Genomic DNA, 21415 nt, shown 5'->3' with positions numbered 1-21415 from the left:
CTGCAAAGACAAAACCGGGGCAAGGTGAGCAGCCCTGCGGCTCACTCTGAAGTGAGGGGCTGCAGCTAACACGGTGTCATTAGGCTAAAAGCCACTAGGGGCGTGGCAACACAGGGACACGTCTACCCAGTGGTGTCTATATCAATGACAATATTAACAACAGATTAACAGAAGGGGGGTAACCACCGTGTGAACAGCCAACACACCAGTACACACATGTGCAAAGAAAAGGCTTCTCTGCTGCTCTGGGTTTGAAAGGCCTGCTGCTTGGCCCCTCTGCTGGGGCACGTGGCTTTCTTAACAGTAAGCTCACAGGAGGGAGAGGGGCAGCAGGAAGATTGGGACAAATGGCCTCCTTGAACCCGGGACAGGGGCCTTCAACACTTCCACCACCTTTTCCCTCTTCTCACAGACTGCAGCCAGAAAGCCACAGGTCTACCCCAGCTTGGTGTGGAGGGGAGCTTCAGGCTGTCAATCACAGCCCTAGGGGTCCCGCCCCCCTAATTAGGGAGGTAGACAATGGAGAGGAATGACAAGCAACATGGCAGAACAAATGAGGCCCGGGGGGGGGGGGGGGGGGCAACTAACAGAAAACAGACGCAAGACTCCCCCACCCCACCGGGTAGAGAATAAGGGGGCGGGGTGGAACAAGTGCAGAGTGTATGCGATGCCTCGGGGTCCCTCTCCCTGCTCATAGCCCTTGCCCATTGGACGAGCTGGACAAAGCAGCCTCGCGGTAACCAAGTGAGTCCTCAGAATCCATACAGGAATGTGGTGGTTCAAATCCCAGCACCCCCCTTCCCCCAGCAAAAAAAAAAAAGAAAAAAAAACGTATTGAGGACTTCAGGCCTGCTGACGACAAACCTGTGGACCAAGCTGGCAGATTTGTGATTGAGCTGCGCAACACGGCACCTGTGTTGTGTTGAAGGGAAACAGCTGCACTGTGCCCCGGGGGGGGGATGAAAGCAAATGAATCTCCCTGAATGGTAGAAGCAAACTTCTCAATGAACTTTGTCTTTAAATGCGTTTTGTAAGGTGACCATGGAGGGCTGCCTATGCAGCAAAGGCCATGGTGGGGGCGCTATGTTAGGAGTATCAGCAGTCAGTATGGAGCTCCACCCCATCAGGAGCAACAAACAGGAGGAAGGTGTGGCCCCTAATCACCCACACTGCTACTGCAGCTCGACGGAGCAACGACTGGACGGAAACCCTTTGACCAAAAGCAGGAGTCGGGAAACCTTAGGCTACGGATCTGAATATGTGATGTGTAGGAGGTGCAAACTGTTAGAAGAGAAACACAGAGAGCAAACTGGCTGTGAAGTGTGAGAAGCTCAGTTCACAATATCCTCACAACAGAGTTGTGTGGACTGCAGCAGCCCCTGTGACCACTCTGTGTGTGTGTGTGTGTGTGTGTGTGTGTGTGTGTGTGTGTGTGTGTGTGTGTGTGTGTGTGTGTGTGTGTGTGTGTGTGTACGCGCGCAGCAGCAGCAGGAGGAGGTTAACGAAGTGCAGCCCCTCAGAGCCTCATCTCAGAACCCGCCAAAGCGGCTTGTTGAGATTACATATTGATTTTATAAACATGTGCTGAGGACGAAGCACGGGCTCCCACTGTTCACAAACCCATCGCTAATGGCGACAGGCATGTACACAAACCCAGGGGAGACGGAGGTATCCTCCTTGAAGCCAGACTAGCAGGAGAGAGAAACAAAAGCTTATAAACCATTTTTTTCCCCGAGTCAGCAGCAGAGGAACCCAAAGTGACCCCTCCTCCACCCAGTTGATTTTGTACTGTCAACACACACCACCAACAGGTCAAAGTGTGTGTAGTAACTACCCTAGGAAGACATATGGCGAACGTGACCAAACAAGATGTGAGGAAACCGGCACAAATGTGCGCGTGTGTGTTTGGGTAAAGGGGTATATCTGATGTCACCTCTGATACAGCATTCCTACTTTACCTGCTTGCCTGTCTTATACTGTGGACACATCTATTCTGTGCGGACTTAAGGACACCATGGACTGGCAGGACAACAAACAGATGGATGTTAGGTCCAGTCAGACCAGAACTGTCCTTGGAAGCACAAATGATGAGAGTGATGTTTTCACACATTGGACAAATCATGAGAAGATTGGACTCTCTAAAGAAAATGGTGATGATGGGAAAGTTGGAAGAAGATGACAAGAAGCAATCAGATGGATGGACTCAACCATAGTGAGAGTGAACACAGTGCTTCAACACCAAGGTGACAAGAGCAGGATGGAACTTTCTGGAAAGACACTGTATGTGGTCAACAACAGTGGACATGAACTCAACAGCTCTGAACTACAACTGGTCTATGTGGCTGAACTGTGGACTTGTCTACAGTGGACTATCTTCAGTCTAACTCTTCCTGATCTCTCACACTGGGCACCTACTGATACTCTTCACAGGTCAATGTCATACCTGACAAGCAACAAACAAACAAACAAACATACATGAGTGGAGATGTGTCCTGCTGGAAGAAACATCATCTACTTAGAGCTGTATGAAAGGATGGATCATTTTGCAGACAAGCTCTTCACAGGTCCATCGTCCCTCTGTCCTGTCAACCAAAGGCTCCCAGTTCATCACAACGTATTTATTACACACCATTATTACTTCTCAGGTGCAGAGGGGAATTACCATGGTGAGCCAAAATGGTACTAAATCAATGTGCACCCATTGCTAAGGGTTTGTCTGCGTGCAGAGTAAACTGAGGGGCCCAACAGGATGCCAAGTCACAGCACCAATCGGGGCACAGAGCTGAACAGTGTGTATTACACTCTCAGGCACAAGCTGACTGCTCACACGCTGTGGTTTTGCATCTCACACGGAAGATCCCAGTGAACGCAAATTACAGTAACTGCAGGCAGAAGAACAGTAAAGTGGATCACACCGGGTTGCAGTCAGAGTTCAGAGCTGCAGAAGCTGCATGTGCCAGTCTGTGCATCTCCCATTTCTCTCTCTGTCACACACACGTGAGCACGCACACACACACACACACACACACACACACACACACACACACACACCTCACTGGGGATGAGGTCGGTCTCACCTTCGATGGCCAGCATGGCTCTGAGCTCCCGGTTCAGCAGCTCGAAGCGTCTCTCAAGGTCGTGCTCCTTTTCCCTGGGGGAGTGGTACAAGTCCATCAATATGTTAATTAGCAAATCAATTAACACTTAGAGAGACCTTTAATTTACAGTCCCTCAAAGGCCCACCATCGACATCACCTGAGTGCCATGTTAATCGCAGCTATTTGTACAGATGGGAAAAAACACAACTAAAACGAAAGTGGGGTGTGTGAACACAAACATTTCATTTAGCCCCCTTTAGACTCATTTTCCATGTGTCCATGTGCTCTTTCTCCATGTAACACTAATGGTCTTTTGAGTCCAGCTTCTTTCACAGGACCTTTAACAATTGGTCCTAGTGATGTGTTAAAGCATTTCAGCTGCGTGCTGTAAATGTTCAGTAAAACATGGAAGTAAACTGAAAAAGAACATTTAGTAACTATGTCACACCACTATTACACAATACAATTAAGTCACTACTTAAAGTGGCAGTAGAGGGCCATAAACATGAACCCGTTCATTCGTGGTTCTTCTGTGTAATTCTTCAGATTTACATTTATTCATTTCAGATACATGATCATAACATGTAGTCACAGTGAACTGCTTTGGTTAATTATGCAGAAATATGGAAGGGTGAAACGCTCCTTTTCTTAAGTGTGACCCTCAATCGCCATGAAGGAATGTTGCTGGGGAAAGGGGAGGGGGTGGTGGATGGCATCAATTACAGTATTTACAGTGATTCTCACTAATCCACATCAACTGTGTCGTGTGCCATGGAAACACGATAGTCACATGATGGAAAGGCACAGACATGGAAACACAGGAACTCACAGCAGGGACAGCTGGTTCTGCCGTCGGATCAGGGCGTTCTTCTTATTGACCAGTGTGAACCACTCCTGCATCATGGACTCCTCTTCCTCCTTGTTGTTCCCTGCAAGCAGCAGATGGCGAGTGTGGATGAGGAATCGAAACACACACACACACACACACACACACACACACACACACACACACACACACACACACACAGACGATTACTATAATTACCATGCCTCTAGTCCTATAAAGAAAGGCAATGCAGCTCAGATGTACAGTACCACAACAGCAGAGGTTTTACTCTGTTCGGGGTAAAAATCTCAGTCTCACAGTAGTGCTACCTTTAACAAGGGCCCTGAGGGGCGCGGAACCAACTTGGCATGGGGGGGGGGGTGAGCGCAGAGAGAGAGAAAGACAAGGGATATATGAAAGGCTGTGATCACAGTGCGCTTCCCTCGTTTCTCATCCCGCATTTTGTGTCCAGTCCAATAGCCAGTAATCCAATTTGTCCGTCGCACTTTCAGAGGCGAATCTCGGCAACTCATTCATTTGGAGAGAAGCGATTCGGCTGGACTTGCTTTGTGGCGCTTGCCGTTCGCCGACGCTAATGTCCCGAGCAGCAAGGGGGGGCGGCGGGGCGCCCAGGGGCTCAAAGGAGAACAAGATGAGCTTTGTTTCTTCTGATGAAGTGAGAGCTCATTAAAGACCTGTGCCTTCTTCTTTGTGAATATGCAGAAAGGCCGTCGTGAGACGTGGAAGCAGCACCGGAGGAGAGTGGGCAGAGCACCGCACAGGCACACAAAGGCCTGTTTTAATTACCCAGAGAGAGTGCGCGGCATCGAGCCCAAGGGAGGCTCAGGACCCGGCCTCGGAGGTGCTCTCGCCTTTGTCCCGACTCGGCTGCTGCGGACGAGGAGGAGGAGGAGGAGCCGTGGTCATGCCCTGTGCGTTCTCACACTAGCGCTCGCACCCACACACTCGACTTCCTGCTTCAGGTTCAGCCGTGTTCTTCCGCATTACGCAGGTGAAGTCACTTACATTTACATTTATTCATTTAGCCAACACTTTTTTCCAAAGTGACTTACAGCATTAAAGTCACAACTATTTACCCATTTATAAAGATGGGTAATTTTACCAGAGCAATTTAGGCTAAGTACCTTGCTCAAGGGTACTACAGTCAGAGGTGAGGATTGAACCAGCAGCTTTTGAATCCAAAGGCAGCAGCTGTAACCACTACGCTACCGGCTGCTCGCTTGTGCTCGACTTGGGCTGACCTTTCAACAGTTACCACTTTTATTGGTATCCCAGTAAAAAACTGCTGGCTTGTACTCTAGGGACCCAGGGATCCCATCTCCTGCTGCAGTGCCATGCATCAACCTACCTACCCTGTATTGATATAGTAAAAAACACTCATACATAAAGGGTTAAATCACAGTGTCTTAACACTAAGTCTTCTGCAGGGGAAGAGCACCAGCCTAATAAAGAAATGTATTTTAAAAAAACAATGAATGAATCAAGTGAGGTTCACAGCCTCTGGTACTCAGACCCCCAGAAGTTTATTATTCTATTTATTGGGGTTTTTGTTTTCCTCATCTCAGCTGCTGGTTGCCTTACATACCTTGGCTGCAAATGGTTATCTTTGTCCCTTTGCATTGTGCACCACTCTGCTGAGAAGAACACTTTATAAATTGAACGAAATTTAATTACTTCATCTTATGTTTTGAAGTCTGCCCTTGACTTGCCGTCGAAATGGCTAATATTTCAAGATGGAAAAAACAGACACTTGGAGCAAAACCCGGCCCCGATAGCCTGCTGCAGCTCCTATTTACCTTTCTAACATTACTGTGATCATATTTACTGGCATCAGAGTCTTTGCTTCGCATGTCACCCCTCTGTCAGCTGGGCTCTGGCTGTGATCAACGCAGACGCAGAATCAAGGGTCTCTGGAGAAAAGAGCACCACTTCAAGTAATGAATCCAACGCGGGGCAGGTCACCTGGTAACGTCCTGAAAGGTGCTTTGCTAAAAGCCTCCTTCCATACAGGGCAGGACAATGCCAAGGAACCTCATTTCAGCACTTGTGCTCAACAGGCTCTCTTAAGGGCCGCCGGGATGAGAGGAGAAACCTATCGCAGTTAATAACCTCGTAACAAAGGCTAAAAGACATCATCCTATTAAGCAGTGATCTGTGGCGCTAATGCGACGTACTTCGCGGTGGCTTCTTCTAAAGAGGCCTAAACAGCCAGCGGGAGCCGGGCCCCATTCGCCCTTTCTTCTCACCCTTTTCTGAGACCTTTCAAGTGGACGGCGTGAGGTGTCAGCGATATCATGCGTAGCTCCTCCGAGTTTCCACACCGTTGTTTTTATTGACAAATTTTAATTCTGGAGCGCTTTTAAAAGCTAATTTCAGATTGCATTTATTCATCACTTTTGCCTTTTTTTTTTTAATGGAACGTACAGCCCCTTCACAATCACCACAGCCCTCTTTTAGCAAAACCCCCTGTTGGACTTCTTTTAAATTTTTTTTTTTTTTTTTTTTTTTTTTTTTAAAAAACTCAGGGAATATTTAATGAGCATGCCAAGAGAAAGGGTCCAAGCCCCCGATACAAAAAGCATTGGAAATTCTCATTTAGGCGTCTTTATTTTGCCGGCACCATGTGGTTCTCGAAGATGCTGGACACAGGGGAGGCTGAGGAAAGATCAGAGGGAGCTCATTAGCATGGGGACCGGAGCAGCGTGGCCGAGGCGCACGGCGGGCCTACTCCAGCCCTCTGCGGCCAGCGCGCCCCCTCATTGAGCTTTTGTCTTTCCTGCTGGTTTCCAGCACAGCATGGCGCTCGCTACCCTGGGCTACTCAGAGGAATTATGAGGGGAAAAAAAGAACTAAAAAGCAACAGCATCCCTGTCTGGTTCTATTCAGATGGCAGCTCCACGGAACAACTTTGCTGGTTGGTTCATTCCACCCTTTTGCTTTAGACTTGTATTTTTCCTCCTGAATGTCAGTGTGAAACGTGAGAACAGAAAAGACTAAAGTGACAATGTGATCAAAAACACCTGGAACAAACTCCTACTTTTCACCTCTTTCCCCAATGCACCCACATTATAAATGAAAAATATATACAGTGAAACACACGTTTTTCTGCGTGACATTAAAGTCTTCCAATGGACCGCAGCTTTTCAACATTGTGGTAAAAAACACAAGTTGGTCCTCTGGGGCCATGTGTGCCTGCTCTTCTGGAGGAAGGTCTGCACCTCACTGCCCAGAGACCCAAAGGCCAGAACCTGCATTTCCCACAATGCCCTTCTCAAAAACCATCGCCAGACAGACACTAACAACCCCAAAGGAATCTGCTCGACTTTGACGCACAACCAGCCCATCTCTCTCTGACAGACGAGTGCTGATAGTTTGCTACAACCGTGGCATCGTAATGAGTGAAAAACAAGAACAAACTGTCATTTGCCCTTAAACAGTGTAGCTATGGACAAACAGCTACCAGAGAGAACTTTATGGATCACTGGGAAGCAGTTTAATTGAAGTTTGCCTTGTGACAGGGGCGGTGAAGGCAGATAACGGACTTTTCCACGGGTCGCTGTGAGCAGGCGCAGGCAGAGAGGACAGGCAGGCCAGGGAGGGCAGGGAGAGCGCCAAGGCGCCAGTCCTCCGTCATTAGGCTTTAAACAATCTGCTTCCGCCCGCCGGGGGGCCATGGCCTCTTGAACACCACACTGTGGGACTTTTCCACACAACGCCGCCGCAGAGCCTTTCTACGTTTTTTTAATTATTATTTTAATTAGAGTGTGAAAGTGGCTTGTCCATTGGCTGGGAAGGACGACTATCTAGGTGCCGGCAGCTCTTTCTCAGGCACACGTGGCGCTTAATGGAGGCAGCCGAATGTGAACCGTCTCCATCACTTTGCGTCTTAGCGCCACTCTTGTAACTTTTCTTTCTTGCCTGGGACGTCATCAATTCTTTCGATGTCTTTCCTCGCCTCCCTTGTCACAGTCAGGCCTCTCAGCACCTGTATTGGTGGCCTGCCTGCTGGACGGGTCCTGTTCCCCACTGAGCTCAGCACCAGATGTTGCACAAATGATCAACAATTGGGCCAACAATGGAAGGGGTGCAGAGATGGGGGGGGGGAGTAGAATAAATTAATGGCTGATTTCTCCACCTTTGATGGAATTAGTCGTTCTCCGTTTCCCAACATGCCATGTGAACGTCCTTGTGCTAAAGGCCCCTCCCCCAGCCTGTCGTTTGACAAGTAGGGCCACCCAGCAGAAAGCAAGTGATGCCAAATATAGGAATAATCCCCGTTTGCCCCAGTGCTGCAGTCAGTTTAACACGGCCTCCATTCTCCGGCTGACTTAAGCAAACTCATTTATTTGTTGGCTTTTTTGCTAAATTGAGGATGCCCCAAGTCTCACTGCAATGGAAATACATCTGGATGGAGTAACAAAGCATCCCTACCGGGGTCCTCATGAGCAGGATGGCCAGCAGCATGTTGGGGGATTGGGCTGCCCTCTGCCTCAGGAAGGTGTGCTCACAAACATAAAAGTCTCTTGAGGTCCTGACCGGACTAATGGGGACACTGACACTGCAGGGGGTCCTCTGAGCTCAATTTTGCACAATGTTTACTTTCAATTCCTTCACTCATTTACGTGACACTCTTCTCCAAGGAGACATAGAAAGTTCAGCTACTTACACCGTATTACCCATGTACACGGCTGGGTAATTTTTACTACACTCATTCAAGAGCACCACGGCAGGAGGTGGGGTTTGAACCCAGGTCTACTGAACAGTGGGTTACAGCCCTAAGCAGTACACCACCTACAGACCCAGGTGCAGCACACTGGGAGGACAGTACAGTAAATGCTGAGTGTGCTCTCATGAAGGAAGCCCAGGCTGACACCTCACGACTTTGAATACACAAACATCATGGTGTGAGACAGAAGGGGGCAGGAGAGGCAACGTATCCCATGCAGGAACAAACACGGCTGCTTAACGGAAAACATCTGTCAGACATGCCAACAAGTGGTCAACATGCGGTCAATACGCAGTCAACCCAGGGGCACGGGACAAAGCAAGGAGTCTGTATCCTCTGGATCATACAGCAGATGGAGCAGTTATCATTAGACATTATGACCGAATGACAGGACTTGGAAACAATATTGTAAGGTTGATGGGACAGCTGTTGTAAATCTGGGTAGTTGTAGGTCGCATATGTTGTAAGCTGAGGGCTACCTGTAGTGAAACAGTGTAAAAATGCTGACAAGTGTGGTACTGAAACTAGTCAGGTTGGCGAGCAGCTTCGGTCATGTTCACATTTCCATGTGAAAAAGCAAGGACATGTGTCGTCAACGTGCGCTGATCCTTCCAGAAGGAAACTTCTGCTGCCGTTTCTCCTGCTGTCACACATCAACTCCTGATGCTCCCTGCCCACTTACTTATCCATTCAGGTCATCTTTTTCTCCAAACCGATGTACAGCATCAAGTTTGTATATTGAGTTACCCATTCACACAGCAGGGTAATCTTTACTGCATTGGTTCAGGGTACGTACCTTGTACCAACAGGAGGTGGCATTCAAACTGGGTCCTTTGATTACAAGGTGACAGCCGGAAGCAATACGCCACCTGCTGCCCCCAATGCTAATAAAAATAGTCTGGGGTGCTTCTGTCTCCAGTACCAATCGCACAAGGCAGGAGTCCCCCATCCCCACACCCCAACCCCAAGTGACATGAGCGCTGAGAAACACACAGTGGAAAGAGCAGGAGGTGACAAGGGAGTGACAAAATAAGCAGATGACAACTGTAGGGGTGGAGCCAAAGACTGTTGACAGCTCCCCTCAATGCTCTTTGCATAATTAGCTCCTGCAGTTGCCCCCCCATTAGCAACACACCGCGTCAGAGTAAAACAGTGGTGGGTGTCACACTGCATGCGTCTCAGCACGGCCGACACGGTTAGCGCAGCGCTTGCCTAATGAATGAGTGTGATGCGGTGGGGGTGCTGGCTACGCTAACTCCATTAGCATCCGCCGCTGTATTCCGAGGGCGGATTTGAGCTGCCCTGCTGCAGCACTTCGTGCTTCCTGCACTTTAGTTGCATTTCAGGGCAACAATGGCAACCGAAGAGCCCGTCTCCATCGCATTTTCATCCTTTAGCCCCCATGGAGGCCCAAATCCATGAATCTCAAAGCCCAAACCAGCTTCCTCCTCCTCCTCCTCCTCCTCCTCCTCCTCCTTTAAAAGAAGCCTGGCAGAACACATCGGCTTCATGGGACCAGATTGAGGAACCGAATGGAACCCGCGCGGCGTCAAACAACCCATGACCATGTAAACACACTCCTGGAGAGGGCAAGGACGGGGTGCTGAAGTGGCCAAACGCATGGTTAGCGAGCAAACGCAGTGGTTACAGTTGAGTGTGGACTGGTTTTGTCCATTTCTCTCTTTCCACTTTTAAAGCAGTATTAATAGACTCTGTGGCCACAATTCAACTCACAACACCGGGACACAAAAAGAAAGTCGATACTTACTGATTATCACAAGTGGTGCCAGGTACGAAAAAGACACACAAAACATGAGTGCTGCCAAAACCCACATCATCCCTCGTGTTTAAATGTACTTGCTGACTAAATACAATTATACTTTCTCTTTTTCATCTATACGTATGTCATTTGTAACAAGTACACAGATTAATGAACGCTTTCCATTCTGTGGCTATAAACTACCACGAGTGTCTCCGGAGAGGGAGGGAGACCAACTGCTACTCTGCTCGGGCTGACGGACGACCTACGGATGAAGGTACAAGGATGAGGGGTCAGTTGGGAGGCTGAAGGGAGGGGGCACATGCGGCGTTACCACGATATAGTTACATATTTACAAGAGGAGCGATGTGTCACACCGTGGCCTGTATGTGCCAGCACCACCCCCCCACAGCAGCCTGTGCATTTTATCTCCAGAGTTTCAGACAATGCCCCAAGGATCACCCCCGCTAATCTGCCTAAAAATCCCCTTTCATCCCACTGTTAAGGAATGTGTGAAAGGCGGACATGGAGAAAACCGCTGCACATGTGGGAAAGGAGGGGGTTGAGCCGCGACGTCCCGGCAAGTTAACTAATTAAACCACTGAGCGCCCTCAACAACCGGCGGCCTCGGCACTGTAATTAAGCGTGGTGCATCCTGGTGGCTTCCTGGCTAGACATTTACAACGTTATTCAAATTCGAGACACCAAGAGACTCTATTACTAAGTTTTAATTTAAAAAAAAAAAAAAAAAAAAAAAAAAAAAAAAAAACTTGACACATACTACATAGTAGCATGTTGGGAAAAATATTGATCTGAGGTTTTTCTTCAAGGTGACTTGCAGTGCACATACAGCACAGACTTTTTCCGAAGTCATGTGAATAACAGACTCTAAATATTCCTGTTATACATATGCAGAACTGTACTAATAACCCCCATCTCACCATAGTGTTCCAAAGTTCAATGGCTCTAGTCACCAGGTCACCTGCTGGTCTCCTCAACAAGAGCCAGACGATGCTATCCATTCAGCAAAACGCTTCTTAAAGACCTTTTCCTTTCACAATAAGCTGTGCACTTCAGGACTCCTATTCAATACTGTGCTTATGGTTTGCATGACCATCAGAGGACCTGCACCCTGATACCCACTGGACCTAGTCACTCCCTACAGCCCAGCAAGAGTGCTGAGCTCCACCGCCTCTGGCTGCCCGGTGGTCCCACTTACAGGGGTCCAAAGTCAAAAGTCTGCAGCTTCTAATGAACTCCCTGCATCCTGTCTGACTGCATTCAGGAAGGGTCACAAAATGTGTGTCTTTTGGATCCACTACCCTACTCATCTCCTACCTGCTCCATAAATTTGCACTACATTATCTGTTTAAAATAAGAAAAATTTGTTTACTCCCCATCAGATATGCAGCTACTTGTGTGATGAGCATTCACAAAAATGGTTATTTTGGACTAAGGGACTGTTCTTGGAGAATCTGTACCCACCTCTGCCTGTTGAGGCACTTTGTTTACTCTGAGCTGTATGTCTCTTTTGAGAAAATTGTCTGCAAAATGAATAAATGTACATGGAAATTATGCTAGGTGGGCCAGAGTGGGGGGTTGAAGTTATTTTTCCTCCGCTCATGCTCCCCATTGTCAACTGCACATAGACATTTTACAGCAAGAACTTAACATTATGCAATCTTAACAATGAATCTGTCCACACGGTGGAGGAGCACTAAATCCACAAAGAGTAAAGGACGACAGAAACAAATGGCCGACGTGCAGAGAAGAGCAGCAGCAGCACAGGCGGCTCCTGGTAATGGCGTGACGTTCTTGCGGGATCCTGGCCAGCAGCTGCCCTCCGCCGCTTTAATCCTCTGATACAGTCTCTCGTGCAAATTTGGGTTTGAGCATCACACGCAGAACGAGGATTAGGCTGCTGCAGAACCTGATTCCATCTTATCAGCATTGAATGCTATTTAAAAGTTAATTCTGGCAGAAACTCGCCTTTCCTCCCTTTATCGTCCATCATAAGACGACCATTATTTTGACAAAGACATCCCCTGTTACAAGATGCACAACCGTTCAAAAAACATGCCTGTCTGAACAAGTGGAACAAGAGCACCTGGAGAAGACAAACACATGGAAGCCCACCTTCTCCAGGCCAACGCTGGATCTAGATTACTGTTAGAACATCATGTTAGAGAATTCCTCACAAAATACGCTACATACATTAATTCACATATTAACCAACACAAATTTAAAAAAAATGATAGTGATGTTCAGTATGCGGCTCCTTTACACCTTCTGCTGAAGGACATGTCATACCCATCCCATATGTTGGAGAACATTTTTCTCATGGTGTCCCATTTGCTCAGCTGAAGGACACCTTTCCTTTGTTGAAGACGGTTACATAAGACTCCCCACATACCGCAACCACCAATCCCCGAGCCATTCTGTTCCAACACACTTACTGGCCTAACTTCATTACCACACCACATTTCAGTACTGTGGTAATTAAGGGTGGTACAAAAGTGAATTTTTAAACCGTAGATTAGAAAATTAAACTGTTTACTGATTGCATATTAATAAAGGACAACAATAGCAGTTGCCAAAAGCTTGGAAGGCAACCAAGGAATAAATCTGTGTACTTAATTAGCATAAACAACAGCTGCATAGAAATGAACCTATATGTGCCATCCCCGCTGCAGTATGACTGATACCAGGAGACACTTGACAATGCTTGTTTATTTATCTCTATTAGTTAATGCTCTGAAAACTGCTCTGTAAGGAAATTAGCAACCCCAGACAAGTTGAAAACATATAAGAAGTTGAAAATGGGGCCGAATTCTGCTTTGTGTCTCATCTGGAAGAGGTGGGAAGGAACGAAAACCTTGAGACCTTGTATGCAAGTCCTCATGTCTGAGTGTTCAAGGTAATGATGATATTTTACTACAAAGTGTCCCATCTTACTTCCAAACTTGACACATAAAACAGATACATACCACCCACTCTTTGTTATGAACCTGCAAGTTTAAAATTTTAAAAAATATGACCCCCCCAAAATTACATATTTTCTTCACAATTCTTTTTTTTTTGTATTTATACTACTATTAATACTGTCGTGTTTGTATACTCTGTATATGTTATTTATTTATTCTGTAATTCTGTCTCAGCTGTTTTTTTGTCTGTAAACACTGGAGGCACCTAGAACCACAGCAAATTCCTTGTGTGCATTAGCACACTGGCCAATAAAACTCATTGTGATTCTGATTCTAAAATGTCTAAAATGTCTTTCTGTAGTACAGAAAAAATAACCTGCTTTTGCCCACCTAGTCAAGAGGTGGCACTAAAGAGTACCCAAACAGAACAGGAGAGTGAAACCATCTTAATTCACTTCCAGTGTTCAAAACTCGTGTGTGGTGTTCCACAGCAGGGTGATCAATACCAACATGAGAAACGTTGCACTTTTATGGGATGAACTGGTTAACAACCGGCACTGAATATGAGCTTTTGGAAGCAACAGACTGATTTTTAGTTATTTTAAGTGTGAGTGGGTGGGCAGTGCAGCCCAGGGCAGGAGGTGAGAGCTGTCCATCAGGGAGGCACGTCCCAACAGCCCACCACCGCAATAATAGCATAAAGTCAACCAGCTGCTGTCAAGGAAATAAATTCAACATAGACTTTAAAGCAGCTGGTCTGAGGACTCCAGGCAGAGAGGGGATCATGGGGGCTGGACCCAGTGTTGGGGTTGTTTGGGTTAGGGTTCTGTTACTTTGGTTTCATTGTTTTTGGTACTTCTAGTTTGCACAGCTGAAGGGCCCTTGTCTGGTTTTTGGTGTTAAGTAATAAATGCCATGTTGGTAGCGAAATCTGCTGTACAGTGCTTTTGGCCTGCCCATGTCCCGCCTCTGACACACAACTGGACACAATAGTTTTAATGGAGATAGAAGTTATTTTTGTGAGTCTTTTTTTTTTCCAAATCTACTGCAGCTATTCTCAAGATTTCTACAGAGCCAATAAATTGAGGGGACGTCGGTATTAATTTACTGATGGTAAATTAGTGGTAAAATGACACATAGGCTTCAACTTTATGAATGAAAGTTGAGGAGCAAACCTTGGCTGTGTTTATGAACATGCAGAATTCTACCAACAGTCATGAGAACTGCTCTCATATGTCTGTACTGCCTGCTTCACCATCTCCACGAAAAACTGCCCTTCACATACATTTCACACATCCAATGAGGGAGAAGCCCATTATAAAGGAGCTTCACATTCAAGGGGGAAGAAATGAGGAAAGAGAACAAGACAACACCCCAAGATACAGCAGCAACCAATGTGGACACGTGGAAATCCCAGTACCCATGGTTCCCTGCCCTCCTTGTGAGTATCACTGGTCTAGCTAAATAAAACAACAACAACCACCCATATCAGGGTGGAGAACAGACTTCCTCCTCATTTACATGTGCTCTGAGTGACGGCCATTGTGTTTATTCTGGCTGAAACACACATCTTGCCGCAGCACATCAACAAAGGCCAGACATGTACGGCATCTCTGCATGGCTGAGCACAGGGTTCCACAGCGACAGACTTGCAACCACTGCTGGGCATGGCTTTCCCACAAGGATGTGTTTATCACAGGAGCCCAGAGAGGGGGGCTGCTGACTCCGCTGACAGTTTCCATTGATGTTTATGCCATTCACTGAGCATAGGGCTTTTTTTCCACAGGTTGAGAACTCACACAGTACGGACCTGACCAGGGCCTGACCGTGATGCAGACAGTAGGCGGCAGGTCGCACCTGTGTCCATGAGGTAACGCAGCCTCTTCTCCACCCGTGACGCCCGTGTGTCGATCTGCTTCTGCTCACTCTCCAGAGCCGCCAGCTCCCCCACTACATACTGGCTTGTGTCCTTGAATGCCTTCTGCAAGTGGGAGACAGAGAGGAAAAGGAATAGGCAGCATCGTCATTGTGGGGGTCACAACTGCTGAGGTAGCTCTAGTGCAGCAATCTGGTCCAACAAGCCATTTAATTTCATTTACTTACATTTTACATTTAGGCAATACATCAAAACTTTCCATCAAAGTGTCTCACAACGTTAACCAATTTACAGCGATTTACCCAAAAATTACCCATATACATCGAAGGTACTGCAACAGATTCTAAATGCAGTGGCTCCAACCACTAGACAACAAGATCCCCCCGGTACCAAGTAATTTCTATCTATGAATCTCTTCCTTTCCTATTCATGTTATTACTTTAAGGGACAAATGATTCAAAAACTTAATCTATTCTTAACTTAATCTTAAATTCTCCTGGAAACAAAGTCAGAACATGAGAAAGTTATTCTAGCCACTCTCATGTCTAATAACTATTTCCAAAAGGGAACTACTAAAGGACAAAGAAGATGTTTTCCTGAATAAATCTGTGCTTAAAGGTACTTATCTTGTGCTATTTGCTGACAAACACTTTTATTAAGAAATGAGACTGGCAGCATCCACGGGAACCCCTTGCTGACTCCTGACTGGTTCCCCGGGACGCCTGTCAAACACAACTTCCTCCCCGCGGTCTGCCAAGCCCCTCCCTTCACAAATCAATTTTACACATGATGAGCCTATTCCCCTGCTGAGCAGAACCTCCCGTTAATTAAGTGAAGAAATTACCATATATATTATATTAATGCAAACATCGCTGGGCTGGTAATTCACGGCTGATCTGGATAATGGAAAGGTTGAACACCCATTAACCCATGGCAACAAAACGCCCGGGCTAGGGGCTCTGAGCTGCTCTCCTGTGACCCCCATCGCTCTGAAGTCACCCCCTCCCTGCTCTTTGCTATTGTAGTAATTAAAATCATGCCGTCAGATCAATACAGGAAATCTCTTTGTGGTGGGGGCCAGGGGGAGGGAGTCGGGTTAGAGAGTAGGACGGGGCGCCCCGATAGGAAAATCTAAGGGGGGGGGAATGTGAAAGCAGAGGGGCTGGCAGCAATTCTTAAAAAGATGACTCTCCCTCCCTTTCTCTCTAATCTGACAATTATCACTGCAGCGCAGGCTAATTTGCAGGCGCCAGCGCAGAGCAGATCGCATCAGAAGGCCACGTCTCTTTCTGCTGCCTGGCTTCCTGCACGGCCCGCGCCCCAATACCTCCAGGACTTACAGGCAATCTCCGCTTAAAGAAGAGGAATTAAATATGCATGAAGTACCTCGTCTTCATATGGCTTGCGCTCAACGTCTGCCGCTGGGCCCCTGTCCTCGCCGACTCTCTTTGGCTCCTCAGGGACAGACCTCTGTCTTTTCACCTCTGGAAGAAAAGGTGTACGCATTTCCAACAGACAAATTGACACGTTTATTTTGTTTTGTTTTTTTGGAACAGTTAGTCAATGGGAGCTAATGAGGTGGGCGGGGCTGCATCGGGGGCTTGCTCTCGGACCTCGCTGGAACCACGACACATGGTGATATGATGCCACCTGAACAAGACGCGGTATGTGGCTCTACAACGATAGCCAGAAGGGGGCGTAGGGGACAGAGTTCAGCTGCTGGAACAAGACAAAAGGGGTGTGGCTCCTGCAGAGAAACAGCTTGAGGGGGGCTCACCTGGCCTCGTCTCCACATACTGGCTGAAGGACTTGAGCTGTGTCTTCCGGACGGCTGCCTCCTTGTTGAAGACCACGGGACTGCGCAGCCGCTCTGCAGCCCTACGCAGTCGCTCGGCCCGCAGCTCATCAACATTGTTCTTCAAAAAAAAAGGCAACAGAGAAAAAAAACACACTTGGGTAAAACTGAGTACAGAAACACAGAGCGACTAAGCTGACTTGAAACAAGGCCATGGTCAGAAAATATTGTGCGACTATGCAAATGAAGCACATGTACGAGCTGCTTGCGTGTGGCAAAGCGGCTGAGGGATAAGCGGCTCATCCCAACAATGTGGGTGACGTTAACTTGAGCAACGAGCACACCCGCCCTTGCCCAGAATGTGTACATGTGGGTGGAGTCAGCCATATGGCTGCAGTGTCCACATGGTGAGGCCCCCTGAACACGCTGAGCCCCTGCGATCAATGACAGCCTGAAGTTGTAACACTTTGTTGTTGTTGACGTAGCACTGGAAATATGCCACTGAAACCAGGACGACGTTGCTGGCACTCAAAGGGAGAGAGTGGGTCGCTGTTCTCTGGCTCTCAGTGGAAGCCGGGCATCAACCACCAATTATAAGGCCATTTGTCTAGAGGCTCAGCCCCAACCACCAACCCCCAACCGCACAGCAGAAGCAGACTTTTCTGTGACGTCATTTCAAAAGCAGTCAAAGCGAGCAGCACAGAATTAGACCCGGAGCATAGTGTGGAGTGGCGGCAGCTGCATTTGCCCCCTGGGAGGGTGGAGTGCTCTCAGATCACGGGCTGAGACCCCCCCCCCCCCCCCCCCCATGATGGCACCAGAAGGAGCCCCATTCTCCTCATGTCAACATTCAAATACAAAAAAAATCTAATTGAAAACAGGTCACTGGGATTCAGCCCCGACACCCCATCCACCTGCCCCCCCCCCCCACAAGCCCCCTGGATCCGGCCGATATGGCTGCTCCCGCCCAGCCCCACAGCAACGATAAGGCACCCAGCGCGTCCTTCTCCTTTGCCCATTATCATGATTATCACCCCCATTGTGGGCATTATTGCGCGGGACCTGGGCTGGGAATACGGGATGCGTGACTAATAGCGTGACCCGCTCAACATCATGGCCCGTTATCAAGCTGAGGCCTCCCTGCGCATACACACAATCACTAATGAGACTGGGGAGGTTCTCTTAGAGGCCCCTCCCACTTCAAGGAGGTCTCAGAAACACTGCCCTCCCTCCTCACCCTTACCCTGCTTTGAAATAATAATAGTAGTAATGGGAAAATAAGTTGAGACGACCTGAGCGACACTTGTACCACGTGTGGCTCTTCCGAGGGACGAAGGGGAACTGGATGCGTGAACACAAGCGAAAGTTACAAAGAAGGGAGGGGGCAGGAAATGATCTGACTGACAGCAGGGCACCAGTTCCAGCCAGGGGGCACTCTTACCTGCAGGCCTGTCAGATCCGGTCCCACCCCTGGGCTCCGCACCTCAGAGGCAAGTTCTGCCAGTTGGGAGGAATTAACAGGGGCCGGTTGTAGCTCTGGAACTTTCTTAAGCTTTGGGTCCACAGGTTTGCTGTTCTGTATGCCTGGATGGGGGGGCCAGAGGTCACCAGGGAAGTTTATGAGAGCACAGTGCAGTGGGATACAAGCACAATGGCGGGAAAGAAATGACAGAGGTGGTTCATGGAAGCTCAGGACTTCACCTGGACTGAAGAACCACAGAACTCACACAAAAACACAAGTGTAAAACAGCTACGAAAAACTAGGCAGACACAGCAGATGGTTGAACAGGAACACAACGAGCAAGAAAAGAGGAGCTGATGTGTGGAGTAGATGTATAGAGCTGAGCACTGCTGTGACAGTTTACTACAGTCATGGTACAATAAAGCCAGAGTACAACATGGTGACAGTGAAGTGACACTACACTGATATGACATCGGTGCCCCATTGGCCCCCAGCCAGAGAAACACCCGGCGCTTCAAAGAAAGAGGGACCATGGGCATTTCCTCTGTTTACATTTATTGCTGTTGTCATGGCGATCTCATGTCATCAGCAGAAGAGCTGTCAAATAGCACTTAATACTTCTGCACTTTTTCCAGAATATTTTTCTGGAGATACAAATTTTGTCCTGAAAGGAAAGTTTTGTAACCCTTCATACTAAAACTTGCAAAATAATACCTATACTAACAATAACTCATGTATGTAAACGTTCACGAGAGAAATATTTCAACTAAGTACTTGACATGCATGAATTAAGTTAGTAAATTGTGATAGAACACACGTTTTTAAGCAAAATTTTGAGGACATTGCAGCACAGGGAAACAGGGAGAGCGCAAACCAGGTAATCCAGATATGTGACCAGAGTGTGGTGAGAAGGCAGGAGGGAGGACAAAACAACAAAAGCTGGCAGGTGAAGCTGGGGGACCACAGGGGTGGACATCACAGCTGTTCAGGATGACAAAGGAACCACAGCCACACACTGCTCAATGCGGCTGGTCATCATGGAGACAACCAGGAAAAGCATGTAGATCACACAGGATGGACAGGTGGGCACATGCACGAGGCCACAGCCACAAAGCCATGCAGGGTGAGCACATGTGAGGCGTGTTATTTACCAGGAGAAAGACACTCCCTGCGTGTGTTAGTGAGATCATTGGCCCCCTCTACACAGCAGTGAGCAGCAGCCTCCTCTGGATTAGTATCTACAACACCAGCATCTGCAGCCGCTTCATCAGCACCGCCACCACCACCATCATCCTCCTGCTGCTGCTCTGCCGCAGTTCTCTCCTCCGCCCTCAAATCTGAAGCGACAGAGACAAGCAGTTCACCCGAGACCTGCCGAAGGGGGTCAGTTGGAAGCACACGCTGCTTATTGCGCCCTGTGATGTGCGAGTGTCCCACCGTAGCCCTGGCACACAGGGGGTGTCCAACATGGGGCCCACAAGAACTTTACCAAAATTATTCTTCAGTATGCCACTTACTATGATTTTTACACGTGTGGCCCCTTGACCAGAAACGTCTGGACAACTAGGAATGGTTTTTTCCGAGGCTCAACGTCCACCTGTTTGACCCATCAAGTTTCGCACCTGTCCAATGTTGGACTATACCGGGGCGACAAATAAGTAACTACGGGTTTCAAATATTCCTGTGAAGTGTAATCATGTGAAAAGAAGGATCCTTATGAAAGACTCCAAAAATAAATAACTGGAACCCTAAAAACAGCAAGACACTGGGTCTCTCTTGCTACATTTCTTATACATCTGGCTGATTTCTAGCAAGGCAAGCACTTCTAAAGAAACACGCATGCAGATGATGTCAGCCGTTGTGATGTCACATGGTTCCTTCATTAGGATGGCGGTGAGCACTTCACATTGAACTTCTTAATATTACAGCTCACCTTCCATCGGACGGACAATTCTACCTGTCCGACTACGTAAATTTAAGCATATGAGCTGCCTGGGACGTTTGGCTGATCCCCGCGTTTTCCAGCCCCTTCCTGAAACCTATGTGGACAGTGTGTGATGTCAATTCCTGTGGCTGGCAACAAGATAAAGAAGAACTAACAAAGTGGAGCGCTTGCTCTGTGACCCCTCTGTCCCCCTCTGGGAGAGACTGATGCTCTAGAAGGGTGCTGGATTAGAATGAGGCCCCTGAAGCAACCACACAGCAGTTTAAACCTGGGAAAGTTTAATTTAAAATAAAAAAAAAAAGTGCATTCATTACGCTGGTTCTCGAACTTCTCCTCTCAACTCAGCCCCAGAAGAGCCGCTTCCACAAAAAGTGACAAACTGAGGCACCTCAGCCAGGTGACACTAATTAAAGGAGAGCACGGTGGCGCACGGGTTAGCGGCCATGCAGGCTGCCCTCCCAGAATGCCACAGCGGCAGTGCTGAACTGAGGTGTGTGAGCACACTGCCAGAGCGCTGGGATTGTGTGTTCGGCCTGGGAGGAGCTGACTCGTGGCACTTCCCTCCAAACCCCTTTAATGAGTTCCGCAATCAGCAGAACTCCAAGTGTAGAAAGACTAGGCTCACCTCTACCCCACCGTTAAAGATCAAGTGCGTTCTACACGCAGCATCCCCCGTCCAACGTGCTCTGACACCACATGCCATTTGTACCATAAAATTCACATGAATTACCCATTCACACTTGTGACAACACTCATTTCTACTCCAAATATGAGCCTTGTTGATGATGAGCACCACACAAAGTCGGCTGACAGTGTGTGCGTATAACAATAGTGTGCGTGTGTGTAAACCCCAGGTCATTCACAATCCAATCACATCATTTGGAAACAAAATGTGAAATTTGTCACATTTTAAAAAATTAATTTTCTTCAATAAGGTGGGGAAAAGCTCAAATCTGTACGAAAGACTTTTAAACTGTGCTACA

General features: G+C 47.8%; 1 protein-coding gene across 4 annotated transcripts in view; it reads right to left on the bottom strand.

Annotated features, from left to right (window-relative positions):
- ehbp1 (EH domain binding protein 1) overlaps positions 1 to 21415 on the bottom strand; it is a 66891-nt gene that overhangs the window by 895 nt on the left and 44581 nt on the right. For 2 of the 4 annotated variants that reach the window (XM_029251059.1, XM_029251060.1), the window contains 7 exons: positions 19639 to 19824; positions 18467 to 18609; positions 17008 to 17146; positions 16617 to 16714; positions 15212 to 15335; positions 3928 to 4027; positions 3078 to 3151 (listed from right to left, as the gene is read on the bottom strand). In XM_029251059.1, the coding sequence (XP_029106892.1) occupies positions 3078 to 3151; positions 3928 to 4027; positions 15212 to 15335; positions 16617 to 16714; positions 17008 to 17146; positions 18467 to 18609; positions 19639 to 19824 (864 nt within the window). The remainder of the gene's footprint in view (positions 1 to 3077; positions 3152 to 3927; positions 4028 to 15211; positions 15336 to 16616; positions 16715 to 17007; positions 17147 to 18466; positions 18610 to 19638; positions 19825 to 21415) is intronic. The other 2 variants (XM_029251061.1, XM_029251062.1) reach the window with 1 other exon arrangement.

The sequence above is a fragment of the Scleropages formosus genome, chromosome 4 (assembly GCF_900964775.1).
Source record: "Scleropages formosus chromosome 4, fSclFor1.1, whole genome shotgun sequence".
NCBI classification, from domain to species: domain Eukaryota; kingdom Metazoa; phylum Chordata; class Actinopteri; order Osteoglossiformes; family Osteoglossidae; genus Scleropages; species Scleropages formosus.
This window is presented reverse-complemented; position numbering and strand designations above follow the sequence as displayed.